General features: G+C 37.8%; 1 protein-coding gene across 1 annotated transcript; it reads right to left on the reverse strand.

Moving 5' to 3' along the window:
* Positions 1-594: 594 nt before the first annotated feature.
* On the reverse strand, positions 595-26,295 carry LOC101166056 (transmembrane protein 132D-like). Its single transcript, XM_011479424.3, has 9 exons — positions 26,007-26,295; positions 19,181-20,057; positions 13,201-13,338; positions 8,571-8,763; positions 6,932-7,075; positions 3,118-3,323; positions 2,658-2,922; positions 2,278-2,469; positions 595-2,188 (listed from the first exon to the last, which is right to left on the reverse strand). The coding sequence occupies exons 1-9, from the start codon at positions 26,122-26,124 to the stop codon at positions 863-865; spliced, it is 3,459 nt and encodes a 1,152-aa protein (XP_011477726.1). The 5' UTR covers positions 26,125-26,295; the 3' UTR covers positions 595-862.
* Between the last annotated feature and the right edge of the window lie 1,300 nt (positions 26,296-27,595).

Below are 27,595 nucleotides of genomic sequence, written 5' to 3' on the forward strand. Positions count from 1 at the left end.
TTTAAGCTTTACTAAACGTATTTTCAGAAATTCTCAACAGTTTAGGGGTTAGGGGAAGCTGAATAGTTTCTACTTTTGGCTGATGTCAGACACTATCTTGTCTGCAACCAGGTACCTCTCTGGAAATCTTCATTTTGAGCTTCAAAGGATCTAAAGCAGCTTTCAGACTGTTAGTAAAAGAGTGTTTTTGTGGTGGAACCCAACACTTATGTGATTATTTAATAGAGAAAAAATCTGGAGTAGCTGACCTGCCTTACAGCTTCTTGCAGCAGCAAAACTAAAACAGACAAATCATTAGGTTTATCTTGGATCACATTGATTTCCATCCTGCGAACCGTACATGTCACCTTTAACTAAATTTGAAAAGTCCTGATGTCCCAGTAAAAAAAAAAATCAAATCACGCAGTCTTGTTTTAAAAAAACAAACAAACACCCATTTTAATTGGTCATCAGTCATCATGTGAGCTAAATTCTGTGTAAATTTGATATTTCTTAGATCAAGTTCTGTCTTTTAACTAATAATTGATTTAAAACTTGTGTTTTTAACATCTTTGGACTTTATAGACACGTTAGCTTCTGAGTGCAAAAATGTAGAGATGGAAATATCCACATGCAGCATTTTACATTTTGTGGCTTGAAGTATTGTGTGATTAAGAATACAACTGGTCAGCAATATGAAAACATCACACAAATTCACTCTCTGACAGGCGATATGTACAATATACAGTACATGTACATGTAAAAGGCTGTAATAGGCAATGAGTTGTGGAGTGGGCATTTTTACAAAATCATATGTTCTTGGCAAAGGCATTGAGGTGATCAAAGCCACATCTACTGTACATGTGAGGTCTGATCTGGTTCATTATAACTGATCCCCAGGCTCTGTGATGGGCACTTGAGGTTCCTCCCAACAGCTCTCTTCCTTCCCAACCCAGTGTATACCATGGCCGTTCTCCTTGGATGAAAGATGGGGCGAATGCTGGCGTTCCAGCGTGGAGAAAGTTGTGAACTGGACTCTCTTTCTTTTGCTGGTGGGCGAATGAAGGGAGTCAGTCTGCATGGGTTTGCTCCTCTGCGAGACCGCACAGCTGAGGGGAGAGTCTGTCATAGAGGCCAGGCAGCTGGGCCTTCGAGAAAGAGTGGCAGTCTTGTCAGGCCCAATGTCTATCACAGTGGTGGTGGTCTGGGAGTCCTGCTGGACAGGGCTGCCAGGCACAGTCATCACCAGCTCGGCGTCTGTGCCGAGCCATACCCAGTCGTGTCTGTGCCCAGTGGGTTCCTGGCCCTGAGAGGGAGGCTTTTTATGCTTGAATTTAACAACATATGAAATACAGTTCACTAGAAACACTAAAATCGCCAGACAAAAAACTCCCAAGAGAGCGTACATGCCGATCTCTAAGTCTGTTAGGGGCCTGTTAGCCAGTGCTTCCTCACCACCGATGTCTACCTCCACGGCTTCTTGTTCTGGTGTCTCCCCCTTGGTAGGAAAGTTGTAGTTTACCAGATTCCCAGGAGCTTTCATGGTGCTCGTGAAGTTAAGAGTATTCAAATCCTCCAGTATCAAATTATCCGAATTATATCCCTTTCTGTTATCTTCCGGGCTTTTCATGAGGGTAAAGTCCACCACACTGGCAGTACTGCCAGTGATTCCTGAATTCCTAGCTTTGCCAACTCCTCCCAGGCTGCCGCTGGTCATCACGGATCTTTCTGTAGACTTCATAGTTGTTGTGATCTTCTGATTGGCACTCTCTTCTTTGTTGGAGATCGAGGTCTGTGCTGGAAGATCTTGCGAGGGCTTTCTTTGCGTCCTCTCACTGTTCACGTCTACCACATCACTGCTATAGTCACTGCTATTGTCTTTGTTGCCAAATGTGCCTCGATCAAGGCTGCGGGTATTGCCAGCTGGCCGTCGGGTGTTCACCTGGAACTTGACCTTCAGGCTGCCATTGCCTACTGCCACAGTACTTTTGCGTTTTGACTTCTGGCAGTCCTCACAGATGGACATCTCCACTCTTACCAGGACTCCTTCACCCTCTCCTTCTGCCACCACGACTGGAGGTTTGCCCTGCACTGAAACCACCCCTTGATCTAAGGACGCTACTGTCACACGGAAGAAGGCCGGATCATAAATGTCAAGGGGTGTCTGGTTGCCATCGCTGAACTGCAGCCAGGCACTGACCAAAGCTTCCTGTGAGGAAAAAAAAACATAATACAAGTTTAAAATAGGATTTAAAACGTTTTTTTCCTCGGATATGTAAAAAATTAAATGAACCTCACCTCTTTGGGATTTTGTAGAACTTCTTGTGTTGTGATTGTAGCCAAGATCGCCCTGTTACTTCCTGAGCTGCGTTGCAAAGTCAGGGAAAGGTCTGTGACCAGTTGTACCCCTAACTCTGTGATGCTAACTTTTTCGTCCACAACACTGACAGTTGTCTTGGCCAAGACAGCGTTGGAGAATGGGGAAAATACCTGTCAGAGATTTGTGAAAGACAACGTAAAGGGGGTATTGATATTGGGTTTTTCAATTAGCTTTAAAGACAAGTATTACACTTTGAATTTAGACATGTATACAAAAGAAAATGACTCTTTCACAACCCAGAGGGTATAAGACAAATAAACATGTAAAGGTTGATATAAACCATTGTTTTATACATTACCTGGATGGTTGTGGTCCCAAAATCTCGGCCTGACAGTATCCGTCCTTCATAAAGTCGTGCAACGCGTGTGTCCTCCACTTTCATGAAGAATCGGACCAACCTTGTTACATCCACCTGCCAGTCAGAGCCGAGGAAGTAGGCTACAGGATCTCTTATGTCTTCTTGCTCTGCCACGAAAAAAGTCAGCACTCGCACAAGTGCATGCTGAAGCTGCAGCATGCAGCCTTTTCCCTTCTGCTGGGCTTCATCGCTGTTCCAGCCAGATCTAAAGTAAAGGCACACAGATGTAACTCTTACCTTTCCATACTTTAAAAACTAAACCATGTTTCTGAATTTGACGCATAGATATTCCCATAAGAGAGAAAAACCCACAAATCCTGTAGGAGATATTGTACTTTTTTCAAACTGAATTATTCCAAAACAAAAAGAAAGAGGGGTATGCTAAACAACTGTATCCCACCTTTTTGAAGTCAGTATGGGCACTCTCCAGCTTTTGATCTGGCTCAGCTCTGAGTCTGACAACTCAATCTGGAGAGGGAGCTGAGGGATCCACACGTTTAGTTCCAGCTGAGCGCTGAGGTAGCTGTAGGTAAAGTTTACCGCCATCTTCACCTTGCCTTTGATTTCCTTGCCATTTACAAAAACATAATCACACCTGTCTGACACCTGAAAGATTGAAAAAAAATCAATTAGAACAAAAATGAAAAAAAAAGTTGTGTCAAAAACATTTAGTTTTAAAGTCAGAGTGAGACGGCTGTCCCTGAAAGAAAATTGTTGTCTCCTAACAAAAAATAATAAAATATTCCCATAAAAGTCACAGTTGTAACAAATAGACCTTTCTTACCACAACAAATGGCCTTGCAGCAGTTATGCACTGCATGTTACCACAGTAATGTCAGATGAATGTAATAAACTACTGTGATGATCACCAGTCCGAAGCATTAGGAAGAGGCAGCATCGCAGTTTTATGGTAATCCAAATATCATGTGGTGCAGTGCTGACATCAGTCCTCTTCCCAAGTGCATTCATTACAGCTTAATTTCAAAAGTGACTTTTGGAAGTTTTTCCACAGCCACTCCAAGATCTCATGAACATTTCAGGCTACATGCCAGGAAGTCTTCTTTGGTTCTGTAAGCAGCCTCTCAGATACGCTGGATACATGACATTGAAATTCAATCACAAGCTGATAGAGATGCATAAACAAGATGTCAGAGGATTTTCCTGTTGATGTACCATATCCATGGATTTTGATCATGTGCCCATATCACTATACACCCCCCTCCCCCCCCTAGCATTGACCCTTGAAAACTGTCTGAGAAAAAAAAAGTAACAAGTTGCAGCAAACAAACTGTTTACTGTCTGTAGCTGTTTTAGATCGGCTGTGTCCTTAGTTTGCAGTATGCAAAAAAAATCCATTGACATGCTTGCCAATATTCCAATCTTAATTAGCTCATACCCAGAATAGGGCACTGCCATGTTGAAAATGGATTTTCTGATTAGCTTAGCTGGAATAAGGTATTATTTGAAATAAAATTTTATGTATTTTATTTGAAATAATATATTTTGTGGAGATTATCTGTATTATAGATGTGCTTAAAAAGAGCGTGGGAGTAAGTCACATGGTTTTTTGATTGATTTTTCTGATGGATTCACACATCTCTTCGTGAGCTAACAGAGTTTTTCAAACAAAACTTAAATAAAAGGGTTCTCTCCAATCTGTGAACTTCTATCAGGATCTCCATGGCGATCCAGACATAAATAGGATGCTGAGATCTCTTGTTTTTGAGTGTGAAATACTTCATTGACATGCATTTTAACTCAAAAATACTCTTAAAATTATACAAAAATTTAAAACAAATATATATACAAAATATGGTATACTCAACAAAATAAATCAGTGAGCAGTAACACATTAATATTTTACAAAAAAATATCCATAAGCACTCAGATGATCTTTAGTTTAGCAGCTAAACCTGTAAATTCTTCAGACGCACATATGGCATTTGTTCTGGATATAAATTAAGACATCAAAGGGTTAAAAGTGATTTTTAAAAAAGATTACACTTTTAGTAAATTATTGTGACTAAATGACACTCACCAGCTAAGTTCACTTTTGTTTTTGAGAACAAAAACATAAGCATTCCATTTTTGATGAGACTCTCAGATATCTACCATTCTTTCTCCATTTGCACAAAAGTAATACTTGCAGGTGAAGCAGGAGCTAAAAACAAATCCTTTTCCAGTGAGTGATCTGTTCGCTAACCCGCATCAAAATCTCATTATGTTTTGAAGAAAATCTCTCCTTCATTTTATTGTTAAAAAAAGGCCTTTGATTGTGACACGATTTGGATTTCAGTGTGTTGAAGTTCGACTTAGACCAGAGTAATAACTGCACTGGTCTAACTTTAATATTTAAAGATTTTAAGACATTTTCTCTTGCAATCCAAACTATTCAAATTAGTTTTTCCTGAGGAAAATATTCAAAATTAATATTTTAATTCTCAAGGAGGGAATCGAGTTCTTGTCACATTAAGTTCAGAATTGATACAAATGTTTTCAATTTATGAAAAACTGAAATGGGATCTGCTTTACCAGCTGAGAACTTCAGCAAAGTGTGCTTTTGCATTTTTTAGTGTTTTATTACTTTAAGCTTTTTAAAAATCCCTCTTCGCCTCAGAGTCTGCCTGTGTGATGTCAGCTCAGTTCTCTAGTCTCAGTAGATCTTTCAACAACTACAACATCAGTAACAGAAGAGATAAAAAAATTCTGAGGTGAGATTTCACATCAAAAAGATTAAACATTATATAAATTAATCTGATAATATTAATTGTTACTCTGACAGAAACCATGATCTTATAACAATAACAACAGGTAAAAAAAGAACATCTTTGATATCATTTCATCATTGTTTTTTTTTCTTTTTGCTAACCAACATCTGCTTCTAATATCCTCAACTGTCAAACCTGTCATGTGGCAGCGGGAAAATTACATTTTCTCATGGCCAAGATGTCTCAATCTCGTTAATCCCACTTTAGATTAACCTAGAGTTTCTATGAGCTTGTGTCCCTATGCTTTTCTATGTTGAATGCTCATTCTGTTAAACAACAAGACCTTTGACCTCTAGGTGTAGAAGCCTGTTTTCCGATTTCATCAGTAAACACAGCTGGCTTCTGTCAGTCAGCCTTTCTCAGTCCTGCAGCAGAAAAGGCATGAGTTTCAGGATCTAAAGACCCTGGGGTCAGTTTTGATGAGCAGATTTGTAATTAAACTGTTCACAGTTTTAAAAGCCTAAGTGCAATAATGTTGGAGTTCATTTCACCGTAAAAGAAAAAACAAAGGCAGATGGGTTTCTGGTAAAACCTTTGACTTAGCAGCTAAACTTTCAAAAATGACTTCAAAGAATTAAATTGGCACAATAAAAATGCATTAAACTGACATAAACAGTGGAAAACAAATGTATTTGTAAAGTTAATACATGAAAGAGTTCTTTATCTTCAAAACCTTTTTAAGACCCACTCCAATTAAAATGGTGTTTTTAGTGTTTTTAACATGTTCTTGTAGGATTTTTCCTCATGATGGAGGACATACATAAAGAAAATTAAGATTAAAATTTCATTCCTGATTATTTTGTATTTAAAAAAAAAACCTTTAAAAAAGTGCTGACGTAGGTGTTACAGTCGCTAAGCACTATGCATCCTTTGTGGCTCTTTTTTGCCATTTATGTCCTGACACAATATTTCAATCATTTTAAGGAAGATGGGCAATAGTGGCAATCGTCTAACACACCCTTCCCATACTGAAGAGTAGCCTTTTTTGCCTTTTAAATTAAGAAAACACATCCATGGTGATTCAGCACACGTGCATTATGTGGCAAAACTATATTTACTGCAAAAACGGAATCTTAAGAGAGTAAAAAAAATCCTTTCAAGAAAAATGTTCTCTTCTTCTAACCCCCTTGGGAAAGCTTCTCAAGAAAGTTTTCCGACAGTAAAATCTTAGTTTGAGAATAAATGCCTTAGTGACTGGAAAGTATTCCTTAAAATAAGAAATAAAAACCCCAGTGACCGTTTTCTTTTGCTTACCGTATTTAAAAGAAATTTGCCAATGGTGCCAAAGGTTCCATGTTTTTGTACTGTTGCATTTTCACACATTTTCCATATTTTTATGTTTTTTTTTCTTTAAACTGAATATCGAGGTCCTAATGGTTTGTTATTTTGATTGAATTGTTTCCCTTTAGCCACACACCATTCTAATTGGAGAATAGAACCTTCTACCTTGAGGACATCTTCATCAGTAGAGCTGCAGTCTGTGTAGTCTGATACATCTGTAACTGCTCCATCTTCTTCCACTGCTACCGTCCTCACAGGCATCACAACCTTTTTTCCCGTCAGCACTGCTGTGTTCACGATCTCTGTGTCCTGCAGGGTCAGACAAAGACAGTCATTCATAAATACAACAAAAATGTATCTAAACTGTCAAACGTTTTTGTTTTTTCATCCTCTTTTTTTCTTTCTTACTTCACTTTGTGACATTATCAAGTTCATGTAAGTAAAGGATAAATATAGGTGGGTTTTTTAAGCTGGCAGACCTAAAGGGATGAAAAGGCTATTTCCCCACTGAGAAGTAGGAAGGAGGACAGAGTAGAGGCAAAGTGAAAGCTGGGTCAACCCACAGAGGAGGTTAGTCTAATTTGGGATTTCTCTGCTCAGGCATGTTCCTTTAAGGGATGCTGTGTCAGTTCAAACAGGGCCAAACAAGCAAGGTTTCTAACCAAGAATGAACTCTACATATATGCAGGGTGGAGCCTTCTGTAAGTGGAGCTGACAGATGTCCTCTCATGCAGAAATGATGATTTGATCAAAAAAATCTGTTTAAACATTTAAGTTAGAGGCAAGTACTAAAGTTTCTCGAACACATTTTGATGTAGGAATCAGATGAGCTAAATGTAAAAATGTGTCATGTCGAAAGTGAATCACTGGAGGAAGAAGAGCACCTCCCATCCTGCTAACATGATTAAAAAGATCTCACTTTTTGTTTACACTGATTTATGTGTGTGTGTGTGCGTGAGTGAGAGCATCATGACTCCTTTTATAGGCTGGAGTCTTTCTCTGTGTGTTTGTAAAGCTCTGGGTTTCCAAATGATCCAGTCAGAATAAGCAAACAGAAATTTGTTATCTATTTGAAGCAGAATTAAATTAAGCTAAAAAAAAATACAAAAGGTTTAATTTATGTGGATTGTCACTTAAACAAAATTTAATTCTTTTGATTGGGCAGAAAGACTGCAGTGAATAAAGCTCCATAGCTTCACAGAACATATTTTTCTCAACAACAATAAAACAGATTTAAATGTTTGGTAACTACACTGACTAAAAATTAAATCTTAATTTGATTCCCTTTTAATTTAAACACGTCGCTTGTTTTATTTTTAATGTGCAATCAAACAAATGCAAAGTTCCTGTCATCATTTCACACTGTAAGGTCAATCAGGTGTCAACTCATTCATTCAGCATTGATATTCAATAAGCTGTAATGCTCGGTGTTTAGTGAGGGGGCGTGGATTATGTCATGGATTAATTATAGAGGTACTGTAGTATCATAAAGAGGCCTGCAGCACCAGAATAGCAGCACATGAAGCAGCTGTTCAGAGCAGAGGATGACCACACATTACACAACAGGAATGTGCAGAGCAACACAAACGACAGGCTTCGGCTTGTTGACAGTTTGCAGCAAAAGGCCATACTTGGCTCAAAATAGAACCCAATTACCAAACAATCCAAAGCAAATATGAAAAACGGGACAAGAATGGATGAGCGCAGAGAGAATTTTGAGATTTTTTTATGCTCTGATCCTTAGCAGTTAATGTTAGTGCTGGATTTGACCAAGATCAGGTGGGACGTTTGATGTTAAACTCACCATTACGAGAGGAGCCAGACCGACAAAGTCTCTCTGAGTTGTGTAGATTCTCATGGCCCCTTCAGTTTTTGCCAGGTTTTTGGGTGCAGACGGCAGCTCCAGCTTCCAAATGATCACCTGACTGTCCAGAAGACTACTCAGTTCCTCGACCTCGAAGTCCATCTGAAGCACCTCAAACAGGCTGCTGTCAAGCCTGGATTGGAAGCAAAGAGATGAATATTCACAAATAGTATGGTATAACCTTTTATGGAATTTTCAAGATACTCTATTTAGAAACTTAAAGTTTAAGATGATAACCTGGTTTGACTCTGTTTCAGTGGCTACGTATATTAAAACAGCTGTTTTTTAGAGCAGAAATTGCTTATTTATTAGTGCAGTGCATGCCTCAAAGGATTTAAGTGGTTATTAAAAATCCATCAATCTGTGATAAATGATCAATTTTGTCTTAATTCCATAAATTCTCTCTGATGAACTGGAAAAAAGACTGATTCACCTACAATATTTCTTCATGAATATTATTAACTATTTTTTTCAGGAGTTGTTATTCGAACCCATCAAAGTGGTTCTAGTTTGACCCAATATTGTCAATCCATTAATCAACAAAATTTCAGAAAACTTTACATTTTATTGTGAAAAATATGTGCTCAGGCTCATATTTAGGAAATAACGATTACACGTTTATAATATTTCATGTGAAATGTTTTGATAATTTTTCTCAAACCTTTTTTCCATTCTCTAGCCTCTCAGAGAGAAATCTGTTTTTTGGGGAGTTAATTAAAATTCCTATATACGTTAAAGTGTCCTATATGCTGATTGTTTTAGAGAAACATTTTTCTTAGTAGCGTACAGGGGTCTGCAACCTTAGACACTTAAAGAGCCATTCGGGTCAAATTCTCACTGACCCCAAAGTCTCACTTCTCCCTTTAGAAAAATAAGGCGCTGCTTCGGATTTATGTAATTGTGACTAATATGATAAAAATAAATAAACTATTGTTTTTTTCCTGCATCAATAGAACAGGCAGAATAAGAAAATGTGTTATTTTCCAAATATGAAATAGTTTATAACTACTGACAAAGGTAGACATGACTTCCTTTCAAAATAAAAGACACCTCACATCACATGGACCATCTCAAATGCAGCAAATGTAGCAGTAGGTAGTGTAAAGTGAATAGTGATTAAAGAAACGCACGTAATTTATTTTACTGTTTGTGGTGCATCTCAGGCAGGAATTTGTAAATCTAATAAACTAAAATAACTCAGAGCAGTACTTTTTGAACCATATGTCACACTTAAAATCCTTGGATTTGTTCAGAAATAGAAAATCTACCCTAGAAATTGACAAGTATGACTTCTGGTTGTGCTTACTAAACTATAATGGATTTTCTGTGTGAAATGTTGCTCAAAAGTCTGTCAAAATGTTTTAGTTTGACTCTTTTAAACTATGAAGCCGAACCCCTTGTTGTATTGTTTCTTGGTATTAGTATTATGGCTGCTATGGTCAGGAGCCTTGCAGAGGGATCCGTAACTTTACTTTTTTTACTTTTCAGTTACTTTTTAAAATTTGGAAACAATTTTTCTTAAACCGGAAAGCCCTGATGGAGGGCTCAAAGAGCCACACTGGGCTCTGGAGCCTCAGGTTCCAGACCCCTAATAATGGGTAATAATTTTCGAATCCCTATATCCAACGTCTCCATTATTTAGTTTGTCTAATCTAAAAGATAGCAAATAAATTAGAATACAACAGAAAGAAAGAAAAATCTAAAACATTACTCTTGAATTCTTTTGCTGCACTTCTTGCTCCTGAGTGTCAAAGTCTATTAAACGAGTGTGGAATCTGTCCTAGAATAGACAATCCTGCGAACTACACTAAAATAGGAGCTGCTCCAACTTTTAACTGCCCCTCAGTGTTGCTAGCAAAAAAAGAACCCTGATTTAATTTTCTGGCATGCCCCATGTTTGTATTCTGGATTTTATTTCTTGGCACGGAACTATAGAAAAGATGAATCGGTGCACCGAAACACAATAAGCATGCACATAACCACATGGACATTATCAGACTCACTGCAATGTGTGTGTATAAATCATTGTCAGGGTTGTGCCGACACTCAGTAAGCCCTTTTTACTGCATGAGCATGACCTGCATACTACTCACTTCTCTGCACAAGATAAACAACAATGTGGAATTGGAAATCATATTTACTAATCCTTTATTAAGTTTTAAGCCAAACAACACAGTAAACAAATGCTTTTTATTAAGGTCAAGACAGAGATTTGTTGTAATTTAATCATTGTAGCATATTGCTCTGAGACCTGAGATTTAAAGATAGTAATCGCATTCTGGTCAAGTATTAAAAGAAGATAGCTTGAACGGTACATCCCCTTAATTCTGCATTAACACAGATATCCATAAGATAATGGCTTCAGTCAGGCTCCTCCCTTCTGTCATACATGTAAGGCTTGCAGGGTTGATATCAACAATATCACAATCCAATGATTTGTCTGAGAGAACGTCAAGTTCCAAGCCAAGCTGCTTCAACAAAGAATAAAACAACATTTTTATGTATTGACAACAAATGTTCTCAAAGCTGGCAAGATAACAAACAGGAAATAAAATCACTTGAGTTTTATCATATGTTGGAGAATAAATACCAAAAAATATGTGACACTGTTCATTACAGGTCAATAAAATTGCTGATTCTAAGGCAAGTATCTTGCATAGAATATCTCACACATTTTTAGTAAACTGACCTTTGCTTCACAAGAAAACCTGTATTATGGTAATCATATAAATACTTAGAAAAGCTACTCAACTTTTGATGAAAGCATTTGTTTTTTAGAAAAATGTTTCGTGCAAATATTCAGCACTGCAAAGAAATGCACAGGTGAATTACAGCTTAAGGTTTTCAGAGGTGAAAGCATTTATTTAGACTTAAACTCAATTTTATGTTTGTTTACCGTCATGATATTCTGGTCATTTTTAATTTGGAAAAAGAGGTCAGATAGGTGACAAAAAGTACATATAACCAACAAAGAATGAATTTGTATTTGATTTGTTTTTTATCCATATACATGTATGAGAAATACAATACATACATAATCTATAATATATTAAATTTAATATACATTTTCAAACATTTTTGGTAAGTGTTCCCAAATCAGTTACAATCCTAAAAGGTTAGCAAAAAAGCTTCATTGTCCATTTCCATTTATTGATCAGTAAGCAAATTGAAGACCTTCATTCGCTTTTAATGCCGTAGTTCCTGCCCTGAAACTTAACTCAATGAAGTTTATACAGATTGTTGTGGTCACCTATTATTCGTAGAACCTGGCTTCTGCTTATGTCTGTAAAATTTAGGTAATTAAATAGATTATTTCTTAGCTTGGAAAAATGCAACACCTCTGAGTTTCACTTTTCTTTTTTTATTTTATTTAGTGGCCTTCACAGTTTGCCCTGTGTTTGCTGACATCATTGGCCTTAGCTGACCTACTTTAGTGTTAATCAGATAATGTTATCTCTTTGGAACACCAAACAAAAATGCGCAGCTTGGTAGACTGAATGATGGTTGCAAGGTTGATGATAGCTGTAAATGTTTTCAGGATGAAAAAGACATGATAAAAGTAAACCCCTAAAAGCATTTTGGTATTTCAAGTATAAAACATGTTGCTAACTAATAGATGGCATGGCTAGCTTGTCAGTCAGGTGTATTAAAGACTGCTGCATTGATTAGGCATTTTGTGGTTAAACAAACTAAACTTTTAACTGTAGTTTCAAAGTTTCTTGTCCTGACAACATTAAATATTAAGAACGGTTGCTGTCCGTGGTGCTGAAGAAGCATAAACAAAAACTGCTTCTAAAAATTATTCTACACAAATTTTAACTTGCTTGAAATATTCTTGATATTAATTATGAATACAAATATAAACAACAAAATCACAAAATGATCCTCACCTTTATATTTATTAATACATAAGAATTAGAAAAGCTGTAAAATGCTCAAAGTTAACAAAGCATTTCTGAGTTTATATTAACATTGACTTGTTGTACGTGAGTGAAAAAACACAACTTGACTCAAGTATTTATATAAAATCTAACTTCTTAAACCCTAATTGAACCCAGACTGTCTTAGGTCAGTGAAGTGAAACAGTTGAACTTGAAAAGACAGTGAGAGGATATTCAAGCCCTGTTTAATGAGATTTAGTCATTCTTAGAAGCATCAAGAGTTTTGTTTGAGCAAACAAAAAATCAGCAGATGCTTTTTAAAAGGTTTTTGCCATGCTATCTTGCATTTCTTGCGTCTCCTGTTACGCATGTTTTACTCCTACCCAGGACTGTATGGGTAGGTATTTCTGGTAAATGTGCAACTGCAGCCAACCAGTGCTTAGGTAGAATAATGGATGTCCTTACAAGACACAGAGATTTTCTGCAGTGAAGGTGGAGTCCTTTAAGTACATATGTCTTTCTCCATTGAGAAAGACATACTTTATTGTACCTCAATACTACTTTAGCAACAACATTTCTTGTTAGATTTTTGGGACAAATATTTTACAGGAATAACACTTTTATAGTCTAGAACTACTTTAGATGACCAGAGCCAAAGTTTGAGCATTGTCAAGAGTTCTTACACTTACTTTTTTCCAGGTATTGGAGCCTTTCTCTTGCAAAGAACTGCAATGGCTCCATCTGCATCCATGTCCAAAGTGATGTCCCACAGCAAAGAGTTACTGGGTGTTGCAGTTCGAAAGGTCACACCTTTCTTCACTAAAGCTCTGTAAAGAAGTACCAAGGTCAAAAACAAAGTACATTCTGCTTTAAAAATATTTATGCACCTCCACTTTGAGATCTATAGTTCCCGGTTTATGCACACATCATTTAAGGTTTTTGTGAAGAAAAGCACAGTTGCAGAAAATATAGTGAAACCTAAACCAGACAATTGAGCAATTTAAAAAAATTAGAAACATTGTCTGTATGCCGTCAGTGGCACTCATCATTATATTCCATTCAATTGGGGTAATAAAGAAAGAAAAAAAAATGTTCATTTGCTCCCGTCCCTGTCCTATAAAATGCTCTAGTGGATTGTATGGGTCTCTAATATGAAAATGGTTTGCTCTGTGCAGGCAAACAGACATTTTCAGCAGGCTTTTCCTTGTATAAGCAGCTTGCAGTGGGTCAAATTTTTAATGAGATACTCCTATGTAACAATTGCAAAAAGCAGAGAAAAGCACACAAGTGAAATTGCAAAATAAATCCAGTTGACTGTTGCAGTGATGGAAATCAATATATATTTTGCTTCTTAAGTTATTTTCACAAAGCTTGTCTAAGTCTCCCTCACTGCAAAACAAACAAGTTGGGTCAGATCATTCCCGCAAGTCTTTACATGTAAATCTTTGGGTTTTCATCTGCATGTAAAGCTGTGCGGTTTATCTCTCAATCTTTAAGATAAGAACAAGTGTTGAGCGCATTATGAGTCTCAGAGGAAATAATCTATGATAAGAACAAGAGCAATTCAAGCACTTGATGTTGACCAGTGGCAGAAGCTAAAGCAGCAGCCCAGATCACCAAAGCAAAATAAAATTCATACCAGTTCCTGATTGAAACAATGGTTGTTTCTGGGTTTAACCAATTCATCTTTAGTTCTCAGAGGAAGTGACCCCTTATTTGTACACATACAGTCCTGTCGCGAAAGACATTATTAGTTATTAACTGGGTAAACAAATGTAGCTGCTTCAAGCTCCCATAGATAAAGAGCTCACTAGTTATAAAAAAATGTAACTGAGTAGGATGAGTGTGCCGTCATTACCATGGAGACTGCCTGTTTCCACCTGCTCTCCGCAGAAGCTCATTCCTTTGATTAACACAAGTTCACTAAGAGCACACACATGAAAAAAAGCACCCGCTGCAATGACTTTGCTTGTTAAAACCCTTTTGGTGTCCAATGCAGAAGGATAGATGCCACATTTATCATCAAAGGACACTTAATAAACTCTTGCAGGTCATTTAGTGAAAGTCTAAGGTTTGACCTTTTACTCTTTACTGACTCAGGTGCAGAGTTAGCTACCCTTTGAAAGCCTCTGACTATGAAGAGCAAATAAAACAGGGAGGGAGTGGATTATTGTTGCCAAGGTGCTCCCTGTAATTTCAGTAATTGAAAGGTGCTTCTATGTGAAAGGCAGTGTCTAACAGAGGAAAGCAGGAAAGGGTGATTGTTATCAGTCAAAGGGTTCTCAGGAGGCAGCAGAGGCAACAACGGAAAAAGCAAAGCACACAGTCTGCTTCAAGTAAGCAAAAACACAGGGCTTAGATGTGAGGGGCTGCAGATTAGCTTGGGCAAATAGCAAAATGAAACCTGCCTGCAATGCCTGTTAAAGGTAACAAAAGGCCCAAAACATTGTCCAATTACAGCTGGCATTTTGATCAAATGTTTTCTAAAGCTATTTGTACGGTGGCTCAGCATCTCACTTAACGCAAATCACATATTGAAGATTGTAACAATAATTACAAAAAGCAAAACAAATAATTTAAAAAACAATGCATGTGGAAATCAAAAAAAATTCCAGAAGCCAAAACACAATTCCAAAAAAGTTGATGTGAAATAAAACTGAAACGCTTTGGAAAAAAAGTAATTTTCAGAAATCAAAATGAAAACTTAAAAAGAAAAATAACACAAGAACAAACTGGAAAAAGAAGGTACTTATGATATTATTGGATGATACCTTTTTCCAAATCTGGTTTCAATGTTTGCATACTTCTAAAAGTTGTATTATTAATATGGAGCAAATCCAGTGTAACGCCAAATAACCTTCAGTTGAAATTAAGGTGAAATGTCATTGTCCAATCAGCGTTGTCCCAAAATACCTATTTTTCTGGTTTTTGTAAAAAAGAAAAACATTTCAGAAAAGAAAAAAAGGATTTCAAGAAATCAAAATAAAGAAACCGGTAGAGGAATTTTATAGAATTTTGGTTTGATTTCTAAAACGCAATGTTTTTTTTTAATTATTTGAATATGAATATGAATGTCCATTGAGTGATTTGCTGATGTGATTTGCATTTCAGGGCCCCCGTACATTTGTCGTTGAATTGATCGAAAAAAGAAAGGCAGGGCCAATTTAGTTTTTACAACCTCCCCTTGCCCCCTTTTCACTTAGCTAAGCTGAGTTAATCGACTGGTGGCATCAGCTGTGGAACCTTGAGGAGAAGCTTCTACACTCATGAAACACAACTTAGCATAAATGTTAACAATTTTCCTCTGTAAGTTCTTCTTAATTAAACATAAAAAACACACTTTCTTTATGAGTTTTACTGAAATTATTTTAACTAGAATAATAATAGCTGTGTGGTTCCCCTGTTCTAAAAAGGAATAACCTACAATAATTCACTATAATTAGTAATGTTAGAGGGGTGACATATCCAGTGTACTAATGAGAAAAATCAAGAGGATTGCTAATCTAGTAATGGCCTCTGAGCAGCATGCCCTGTCATGATTAAACACCTCTGTGGACTGAGCTGAGAAAGTCAAGGTCTAGCTAATAAAAAGTGGCAGTAACAAGAGGGCTTTACTGAAGTCCTTTTTTTTTCTACTTTGAGCTTCTCCCATGTAAAAATGAGAAAAAGAGAATCCCCTACAAAAAGGAGAGGTATTTTTCTTTTGAGTGGCTTGGAGCAGAAACTAGTCTCCATGGTCTTAGTTAGCAGACCTAGAGGTGGCAGTGGGCAGAGGGAAGCACCGGGGCAGAGAAGATGGATGGCTGTGGAAACCTAAGCTGACATCGCATGTGAAAGCAGCTCTCAGGTGCTGCACCTGCTATCCATCCCACTTCTGACCAGGGAAGCCAAGAGTGGCAGTGTTGTCTTAGATTCAGCATACTCACAGTTCCCTCATTTACATTCCTGCTCGCCAAATCGTTTCAGGTTTTTTCTCTTCCAGGAATGATTTTCCAGTTGCCTTCCACAATTCATCCAAGTATCAAAACAGCATACAACTTGCTCAATACACAGAAATTGAGTTTCATCCCAAAAATCTTCTTCATGTCACATGGCAAAATGGTGAAAACGTCCCCAGTGTTGCCATGAGGATGCTTCAAAAGATTTCACATAAGTTCATAATAATTTACTTTGCTGCGGGGCCACGGTACCACCAGTGAACCCCATGCAATCAGAAGCAGATGCATTCATTAATTATGTAGGCAAATGTCCACCGTTTAGCCAGTCTGATGGCCAGCCATCAGCAACGTGCTTATCGTACTTATGGAGCAGTTCAGGGAGTTGACGAGACTTTCATGCCAACGCTCCTGCCAGATGGCTGGCACTACAGCTCTCAGAACGGATGTAAAAGCCCTATTTGGTACACCGATGTATGATTAGATTCCCTGGTTGAAAAGCTTATGGAGACAGTGTCAGATTGATCCAGAAGCTCAATGTCAACTAATGTCAATCTGCTACCTTGGATTAAAACTTTTAAAGAGACAAGCTATTTTCAATTATCTGCAAAGACAAAAAGCAAAAAGCGATATTTCTTTTCTTCTGAGTGATGCCTAAACTTCTCATGCAAAAGAATAATCTGCTGTTATTGCATGAGGTACTTTAAAGCACTTTACGCCCTCAGCCAAACCTCACATGATTGGCAAGTGTAGCTTATCTTTTTCTCAGCCATCTTCAAATGTGTGTGTCTGTAGACTTTGTATACATCACTAAAGGGGGTTTATCATGCTAATGGAAGATTATTAAACTTGGCTTAATGGGACATTCAAGCAGCAACAGAGCCGACAAACAGCTGTTGAGGTCTGCCTGTGGAGCACTTGTTTATGTGAAGATAAGCCTAGGTTAGGGCAGCGATGTGTTGCTGCCCATGCCACTGAACGAAACAATGAGTGAATTGTGCTTACGGCATGCAAAATGGAAATTCAGAGTTTAGTCATCAAGTTTATTAAGCGACTCCAAGATTCGCCAATCGTCCAAACAAGCATAGGAGCTGCTTTGAGCAGAGGACAGACGTGCATGAAATATGGATTAAGGGTTGCTGAGAGGAAGAATGTAAAGAAGAGAGGAAGAGGATGCGAGAGTTGGTAATGCAGCTCTTAATTCTTGTTCTTTTGGGTGCCTAAGTGAAGGAGTTAGAGCAGCAATGATAACAACTGACAGGATGAGGAGGGGAAATAACGTTTGTGTTGTGGGCATTAATTCCTCTTTTAAATTAAAGTGACAGCGAGAAAAGCAAACCAGAGTATTAATACATATGCATGGCTTTGCCTTTTTAATATACAAATGTGCAGCTACTGGTCTAAGTCCAGTGATTCCCATGTCAACTTATTGAACTTCGGCTACTAAGACAAGACTTCATTTTAGTTTTTTTTTTAAAGAACTGCTGAAAGCTGAGAGGAGGAAAAGTGAACATAGCTTTCCTCTCAGTCAATATTTGCCTCTCCAAGTTTTCACAATTGGACTGAAAAATAGAGTTAATAATCCTTGACTGTCTCCTCACCTGTTCACCTCCACTGAAGCATGTTTGAGCAAACCAAAGTGGAAGTCACTCGAAATGGATTCATTTTTCGAGAACTATTGATTGGTTGTTGCAGCACTTTTAAATCTATGAGGACAGATGCCAAAGAGCCAGCTCACTTTTATTGTTATTATTTTTTAGGGTCTTTATGTAGTTTCTTGTCTATACAGTTTTAAACTGGGACACCTTTATGGCCGTGGCTCAAAAAACAGATTTATGACATGCACAAACAAACCAAATTATTTTCTGAGACTGCTTAGATAAAAAGCATTTCAGGCCTCCTGACAGATCATTACTCAGCAGTAAAACAGATAGTGTCTGAAATAATAAGGGGGGTGGGGGTAGTCATATTTTTAATTAGGTTTGTGCAAATCTTGGCTTGTCTGTTCTGACAGGTAACCTGGACAAGTTTTGCTTTGCTGTTTGATCTCTGCACAGTGATGATGACAAGACTGCAGATGACCATTAGAAGCACTGATAAAAGAAGGAGAACAAGGTGGAATAGATTACATCATTTCCAGTTTTACAGGTGTAGATAGTTGATGATTCTTATACTTTTGGATGATTTAGCCTACAGACAACCTCTTTAAAATATTGGGTTTGCTTCTCTAAGAATTACAGCGAAATCCAGGAAAATAAACTTGCAGATAGTAAGATAAACCCTGTGATTTCTAGTCAAATAGGAATGTCCTGCATTGCAGAGTGAGAACATAAGCCTGTAAGTGATGTGGTTTTCACCCAGCTCACAGATAAGGCACAGCGAGTATACCCTTTAAGAGTAACAAGTCACGCGTGACTTGATTTGATCCATGTCAATCTTGATGACTACTGCAGCTGAAACAGCCCTTAATGTCATCAGGATGCGCTCAAGCAAATAATCTACCACATTGCTCAGAAAAACCACTATGATATTTTCAGAGAAATGCCATAATCCATGCTTTATCTGACTGCCCTTAATATGGCCCTATTTTTGGTGCAACAGGATTTGTGCAAGATGACGAGAAGATGAATAAAACAGTGTGAATCTGAGTTTTTTGCTAATGAGTAAGACGATGCTCGGATGGCACCTTTTTTCTCAAGGCATCTGAAAACTGTAAAGCAAAATCGGATCTTACCTGAGAGTGAAGTTGGTCAGCTGAGCCGAGCTGGCCATGAGGATGTAGAATGTGGCAATGTCCGTCTTTTTCAAAGGTTTGGAGGATGTCCTAATGACAATGGCATTGCCGAGCTTTAGCCGAGAAAGGGTTGCCATGCCCTTAGGTACTTGTAGAAGACGTACGCTTCCAATCCTCTGCATAGGAGTCACAGGAGTAAACTCTGTTTGCTGCAGTGGGCCCCCCCATCGACTTCCATCCTCAGAATTGCACCTCCTGTTTACTTTAGGCCGAGCCTGATAGTACAGTTCAACAGGGTTCCCTGCAGTTGGATCCTGCCTCTCCCTGCTGGTGCCCTCCAACCCTGGAGCAAACCAGCCAGGCGCAGGGGCCAGTTCAGCCATGCAAGTCCCCCTCTCGCCTCCAAGGGCACAGGAACCCCTCACCTCTTGGGTCTGCCAGAAAGCATATACTGTCACACATGGTAGCTCATCCCCGGCTTCTTCTCCCTTGACCCAGTCCCTTCCAGCAACATAGAAGAGGATCCGCACTTTGGGCTTGGAGGAAAAAACCCGAGGCGTCAACACAAAGGCCTGGATTTTCCAGTTAAATGTAAAGACATCTGGGGCGTTGAAGAGCTGCACGGATTGGACCAAATCCAGAGGCACGAGGCGCTCTGTGGACATGGTGCCATAGGTGGCATTGACAGCTGGCTGGCGGCTTGCTCTTAAAATAACAAAGGGCTGAGTGTGACTCTGCATGCTGGAGTTCCTCATTAAGTCCTGCCCTGCCTCCTTAAGGATGAGGTAGTCTGCATCCCACACCTCGTAGCTGACGGGCAGATGGACAGGGAAAGGCACTGGACTTCTACTGTTAGTCACTTCCTTACTTGACAAATCTGTAAGACAAGAACATAAAATCTCAGTGAACATGTTTATATGGAGCTATAGGACCATCTCATTTTTAAGCTTTGTTTTTTCAACAGAAACAATATTTAATTTGTATTTTTAGATAACGAAAAAAAAGAAATACCATATCAATGAGGCCAACCAAGGCCAACTGATCAGCTGAGTGGGACATTAAAGAATTAAAAGGGCTTCTGAGCTTAATCTTATGCCTTAAGCTTTGCCCTCAACATAGTCTGACAGAAGATATGAACTTACAAAACATCGTGTATCCAATTTGGATTGTCAATATCATAATGGAACTCCCAATGGGCACCTTGTGACGGCATGGTATTAAAGCTATTGAACAGAGGCTGAACAGCTGTTTTTTTGTTTCCTGACAAACGTGCATGAACAAGCCGTTGACCTCTCAGTTAATCAAAACATTTGATCCTGTGAAAAAAGAAAACACACGTAAATCTGTACAAGAAAAAGATAAGCATCCCAATTCATTTAGAGTTTGTCACTGGAACTTCTTAGTGGCTCAGAAAGGACCCCTTTTTTGTTTTTCAGGAGAATAATTGGAGGAGTTAGTCATGCTAGTAAAAAACAAAAACAATTTCCCAAGAAAACACTATTTTGAAAGGGAATTTAAGGAGCTTGAAGGCTTAGAAGAATGAAAAAAAAAAAAATTAAAATATTTAAGTTCATAGATGTATTGAAAAGTTTAAAGTTAAAAATGTTGGTATATATGTGTGTGTGTATATATATCTATATATATATCTATATATCTATATAGATATATATATCTATATATATATATATATATATATATATATATATATATATATATATATCTATATATATATATAGATATATATATATCTATATCTATATCTATATCTATATATATATAGATAGATATAGATATAGATATAGATATATATAGATATAGATATATATATATATATATATATATATAGATATATATCTATATATATATAGAGAGAGAGATATATAGATATATATATAATTACATATATAGATATATATATAGATATATATATAGATATATATAGATATATATAGATATATATAAGAAAGTAAGAAAGTAAATGCCCATCTTTAACAAAGACAGGGCTAACCAAGCTCAGCACATTTCTCTATTACTCTACATGAGCACATTTGACTTCAACTCCTCATCAGGCTAATCTGCACAGGTCCAATCATGGCGAACTTAAGTCTCAGCAGGGTAACAGGAGATGAGCTGGATGGAGAAAAATGGAAAATCTTTCACAGTAGAAAGACAGTTTGAGCATGGAATAAAGCCGATGTTTGAAGTTAAGGTCCCAGTAGTTGTCACACACCTGGGAAAATAAAATATTCTCTCTGCATTTGACCCATCCCCTGGGAGTGAGATGCAGACCCAGCTGTGCACAGAAACTGTTTGTTGCTTTAACCCTCCACTACAACCACTAATGCTGCGTGTGGAACAGGTAGTCTTTGGTAAGATTTGAACTCACATCCTTCTCATCTCAGGACAGACACACTACCATAAGAACACGTAGTTTCTTCTGTAATTATGAGTTATGGTTTAGCCCAGTAAAAGGAAAGATACTTGGAGCAATATTAAAGTAGTGGGCTTTATGAACATAGTGTAGATCCTCTGGCTCAAGCCTTAAACGTGTACATTTTCTACATCTCAATATTTATGAGGGGCCTTTTTCTCAAATTTTCATCAGGCCGATTTAGTCTATTTTAGCGCAAGATAGAAAACAGACATTTTTTTCGTTGTTCCAAAAGTGAGGCTTTCAGGTGTTTTATGTTGAGCAGTTCAGAGAATTCAGGGATTTAAAGGTGACTTTTAAGTACTACTCATATAAGCATTTTCATTTAAGCAAACCAACTAAATAAATACTCACGTATGTGCCCCCAGAGGTTAATGGTAAGTGTGTGGCTTAATGGAAAGGTCATCCGGACATTATGTGTGCACATCTAAATCCCATGTAGAGTTATGAAGATTACTACAGCTGGCTTGACTCTATTTTGACAAGAAGGGAGGCAATTGTTCTGCCCTGAGAATATGTGACACAACACACCACTCTGGTTCCTTTGAATAGCTAAACAAAGAATAAGAAGGCTGCTCCAAGTGTGTCGATGCATTCTGAAAATAGCAGCATTAAAAAGTTTATCACTGAATACTTCACCTAGTTAGATACATTTGAAGCTTTTTGTCTGTCAAAATCATTTAATGCATCTTCTCATGACTCATGGCGCTTGATGAGCCTCCCCATCATGTCGTCTTCTGCTTTTCAACCTCACTCATCTATCCTGGAAAAAAAGCCTTGAAGATGGGCTGACAGTTCACAAAGCAATGAGTGTGCCGTGCATGTCACAATCATGTCAGCCTGCAGCCCTCAGACGTAGCTTTTTTCCCCCCTCCTTCCCCACATAGTCAAGAGCGTCAGTCATGTTCGCTGAGTGGGCGACAGGCTGCACAACAGAGAGGATGGAGATAGAGTCTGGATTGCTGTTGCTTAACCCACCAGCCTCCACGTCGACAGATGTGCTGATTAATGCCAGAACTGGCAACGACTCTGTTTGGAGTAAATATAAACTGGATCTCTGTGTCCAAACAACAGACAACATTAACACAGTAAAAAAAAAAAAAAAAAAAAAAAAAATTTAAGTGCCTGCATGATCATACCTTCACTCCTGGAGCTGCAAAATACAAGAGAACGCTTTTCATTTCTCGTGTTAATCAAGGGCCACATTTGAATGTGTTTGGTATGTCACTTTGTAGGCATTTCTGTGAATGGCAGGTAAGGAGGAAACCCCCTTCTGCTCAGCTGATGTTTTATATATTTTAACAAGTAACTCATGTCAGCAGAACTTCTGTCTGGATGAATGCCGTGCCCCCCTCCCTTCACACACCCCTGCTGAAATACATGAAGGCAAATCCACTTCACCAAGTGCTCCAGATGTTCCAGCCTCTGAAAATCTGTCAGTCTGAGATCTTCAGCATCTCTTTCTCCTCGGTCAAGTCAGAAAGCATCAGTGTTTCTGTGCTCTGGTCACCTCAAAAGAGCTCCCATCCAGCATTGTTCCGCTGTGGGAAGAGCATGTGTTGGGTTCTGCAGCACTGATGACAGTTAGGTGCTGTGTCACAGAAAATATCGAGGATTCACTGGGTCCCAAAATGTTTTTGTAGATCAAGTTTTTGTCTCTTCTTTTTATGTAACTTCAAATCCCCCAATAAATTAGATTTTGGGATGTTTTTTTTTTCTTAGGCAAAATCCCACAATAATAATAATAATAATAATACATTTTAAACACTTAAATGTTTTGATCAAGTTGCTCTTTCTTTGATTAGAAAATTCACACATCACCAGTTTTATTAGAAACACTTTTATCTATTGTCAAAACCTTTTGGGGAGCCCGGCTCATTGGCACAATCAGCATGTTGGTCTTTTTCCTCAATTTCAATAAATCTTTTTAGCTTTCTTCCATTAAAGTCAAACAGCATAAACATCCTCTGTGAATTGTAATGTACACTAATGGCTTTTACCATATGTGCAACACTGTTTCACATTTCCCAGCAGCAGCACACAAAGCAATGGGAGCCGGAATTTTAATTAGGAACTGAGAGATTAAATGATCTAACTGTGTCTCAAAGTTTGTCTTACACAGAAGTTGGGCCCACTCAACAACGTGCTTTTATTACCACTCTGGAACAAGTGCAGACAACAATGTCTACATTTGTAAAGCAAAAGTGTATGTGTGTGGTTGATTGCTATAATTCACATTTACACTTTTTTTTAGCTTTTCTTGGAATGCAGAGTTTGTTTGGCATCTGCTGATGGACGTAACTGAACCACAGAGTGTGAACACACCTGGGAGAGTGTTTTTAGCTTGATGTGTCTTTAATCTTTTACCAACTAACCTTTCCTGTCCGTTTACATTTAAAAGAGCCCTGATTCTCTTTTAAACATAATAAATCATTACCTTTTTGTAACCTTGCCTGCAATAAGGCTCCTAGGTTTGAGGATTTTATATCAGTAATGTTCACAAAACACTTGCGAGTCCACATAGGAGATAAATAGCAACATTATTTAACATAATAAAGGACAGTCAAGGCTGTTAGTGCACTCATTGGTTTAGTGAAATCTTTATAATAAATTCACGCTTGGTGTGATAACACTTGGGTCAGAACAGGAGGTGCAAACATAAAGTCGAAAAGTGTTAACAAAAGTAATCTGGTCATAGGATTGATTTAATAGTTAAATAGTATGGTGGCCCTTAAGTGCAAATCACACCAACAAATCCTAACACAAAACATATTAAAGATCAACAACAATTAAAAAAGTAATCAATAAAAAATAAAATGTTGTGTATCTAAACAAAAATGCAAAATTCAATTAGAAAATAAGAACATTACTCAATAAAAACTTGAATGAAATGTTTCTACACCTAATCTTTATTAGATGGTTTTATATGTATCCGTTTCAGCACAGTTCTCTATAGTTAAAGTAAATTATTTTAAGGGTCTTGAGGTAACTGTTCGGCTGCATACTCTACTTTTAGCCAGTCGTTAGCTGTTAGGCAGATGTCCTTATAATAGATTTAAAACACGATCTATAAAGTTTATAGCTCTAAAGATGACAGAAATGTTCCCAGGCTCCAAGCTGAGGCTCAAAACCTCAACCCTCCACCCCTGTGCTAAAAAGATGATTCTCCAATAAGACTGCACTCCTTAGTCTTATAGTGTGGCTCAGTCCATATACTTTGTCTTTTCTTTGGCCAAACAGCTTTTGTTAAGAATTGTCTTTGTAAGGTGTGTTGCTGTTTTCTTGTATTCTTAAAAACCCTTTAATATAAACCATGTTTCCAATAGTTTTTTAGTTGGGCTGTATTTTTTTTTTTTAATTTAATATGCTGATTGATGCCTGTAGAATCTGAAATGCAATCCCTTGATGTTTGCCAGTTTTTCTGAGCTTTAAGTGGGGTCTTTTGCTGAGAGTTCCCCTTTGAGTGAACTGCCAGCTGTATGAAGGTTTTCCACTTTTTGTTATTGAACTGAGGTTTGATTTACTTGCTTTTTTAAAGACATGGCATTAAATAAGTTCATTGATTTTTATGAAAGTTGAAAAAAAAATCTGACCTCTTACTCAACAGCAGGCTCAACAATAAACTGTCAAATCGACAAAACTGATCTTTTTATATGTGTGGGATGATGCACTGTTCATATCATGCACAGCTCTGAGATGCTGGGGAGTGTAAGAAATGAAAACACAAGATGTAGAGAAATGACAGAGAGATTGAGGAAGGCTTAAGCTGATGCTCTGAATAGATTTCCAAAGAAACTCTTAAAGCTGCTTTAAAAATCAACGTTATCACATTTTTTTTCAATATTCGTCATCTTAGTGAAATCAGCCTACATTTGTTTTCTAGAAATTGCCATCTAAAAATGTTTGAAGGCTTTGCAGTCAATTCCTGTGGGATGTTCTTCTCCCTATATTCTACTCTCGTTGTTAAGTTGAGAACATGGGAATATGAGTGATCTGCTTTTCTTTGTTTGCTTTGTGGAATGAAATTTTTTGATTTGCCCTTTTTTCTAGCAGACACAAAGAGGCAGAAGAACTGAGAATCACAGGATGGTTGAAGTTTAAATGGAAAATGTCAAATGCTCTGCGTTGTTGTTGCGCACAAAATTATGACACCATTCTGCCATTAACCGTTGAGCAACATTGAAGAGCAAATCACAACATCATTAATTTTAAATTGGACCTTTAGAGATGGTTGTAAATAGTTTAACCCGCTGCCTTACTGTATTTTTTGTTTTTACAAAAAACGACGGTAAGACAGGGTCAGTTTCCGAAGTTCTTCTTCTTCCCATTTCTGAGACACTTTTATCTAATAAAACTGCAACAAACCGTCATTTAGTCTGTTTCCAGGTCGCTTACCTTGCGTGTTTACAGTTGTAATAGTCGCAAAGACTATTTGTAGGATCATCCAGCTCTGCCGGTAAAAGCTCATTTTGGCACGCTGCGCAGCACGCTCTTCCATGTAAGCTCCACACATGAACGCTGGTTCTGTTTTCAGGAAAGTATGAACGTTTCATTCATCCCCACAGTTCGCGCCCTTAACATAGTCACACCTGTGGGAGCGAAAGTGTAGTCCGTGCTTCAGGTAGCATTGATCTCCAGCAGCTGTGCGTAAAAGTTATGCGTAACGGTCCCGTCGCTGTCCCCCCCCCCCCACCCTAAAGTCTTCGATTCGGTGACGTAAATTGAAATTTGTTTTTTAAGACTAAAAACTGTTTGTGCTGCTCGGTTTCGTCGAGATTGTATCGACTCCGTCACCGTGCCTGGGACTCTGCGGTGTTTAATGGCTGTTTGCAGATCACTGACTGTCTTGTGCGCAATCCTCAGGGTACTAAACTCATCATCTGTCACTGCTCATCCGCTCAGGAAGGCACGTCCATTACGCTGGTGTTGGGATTAACCATGCGCGAGGTTTATCAAACGTTAGGAGAAATGATCAAACCTTACATTGGCTGTTGAGCGGCTGCTGATTTTTAATCCATTCTGCTTCTTTTTTTTTTTTTTTTGCTTGTTAATAGAAAAGAAGTGAGTAAACGGTGAAAGATTTATGACTGGTTAATGTTTTCAATCAAAAATGCATGCATCAATGTACATACTTCTATACTTACACTACTAAAGATACATTTTTCTTCTCATGAAAAAACTGCGCCAGTTTAATTCCTTTCTTTTTGATATTTTCTCCACCTTTTTTTGAATCTCATTTAGTACAGTCAAGCCTGTTGATTGAATTTTTTAAAGGCAAACATAAAAGGTCTTAAAAATTGAACAGAAATATAGTTTTCCGAAAAATTCATTCAAATAAATCTAAAGTAAAACCTGCTTTTTCACTTTTTCGCTTAAAATAATGCCTTGTTTGATACTCAACCATCCTTACAGCTCTTTAAGAACATAGAGCCCCTTTTTTTTTTTTACATCCAATCTGTGACCAAATGTGTTTAGCTCTAATTTGATACAACAGCTAGAGCCCTTCTGGTCACTGGTATGGCCAAAGCATCAGGTGGATTGTTAGTGCCCTCTGATGGTAAAGAGAAGTTCACACGTCATAAAGCAAAGGTGACTAACTAATGTGGCTTGCTGCTCGATTGCATCAGAATTGGTTGGGAATTTTATGCATTTTGGCTCATTTTGATGAAGTTGATGAGGGGAACAGCAGGATTAAATTCAGGAGCAACATGAACGACGATGTGTCAGACTACAGTGACATGCATCTTTTAGGATTGGGGAGCATATTATCAGCAGGAGGAAAGACTGTGACTGTCACACACAGTTCAAAAGCAAGAGGCATGTAATAATAATAACATCTCAGTGGAAGACCTTGACTCATTTTCCTCCAACAAAAGTTACGTTTTTAAACTCTTCTTGGTGCATCTTGAGCTGAGCTGAGGCAAATTAAATCAAATTAAATAAATAATAATTTATCAAATAATAAAGAGGATAAACTAACATGT

The sequence above is a fragment of the Oryzias latipes genome, chromosome 9, assembly GCF_002234675.1.
Source record: "Oryzias latipes chromosome 9, ASM223467v1".
NCBI classification, from domain to species: Eukaryota; Metazoa; Chordata; class Actinopteri; order Beloniformes; family Adrianichthyidae; genus Oryzias; species Oryzias latipes.

What these genes read in the sequence shown, in the direction of transcription:
- LOC101166056 (XM_011479424.3), bottom strand. Translation starts at nt 26,124, where the DNA reads ATGTGTGGAGCTTACATGGAAGAGCGTGCTGCGCAGCGTGCCAAAATG. An exon ending in CTGACCAACTTCACTCTCAG is followed by an intron (nt 13,339 to 19,180) that starts GTAAGATCCGAT and finishes ACTTCTTTACAG; the next exon opens with AGCTTTAGTGAAGAAAGGTG. An exon ending in GTCTGGCTCCTCTCGTAATG is followed by an intron (nt 7,076 to 8,570) that starts GTGAGTTTAACA and finishes CTGACCCTGCAG; the next exon opens with GACACAGAGATCGTGAACAC.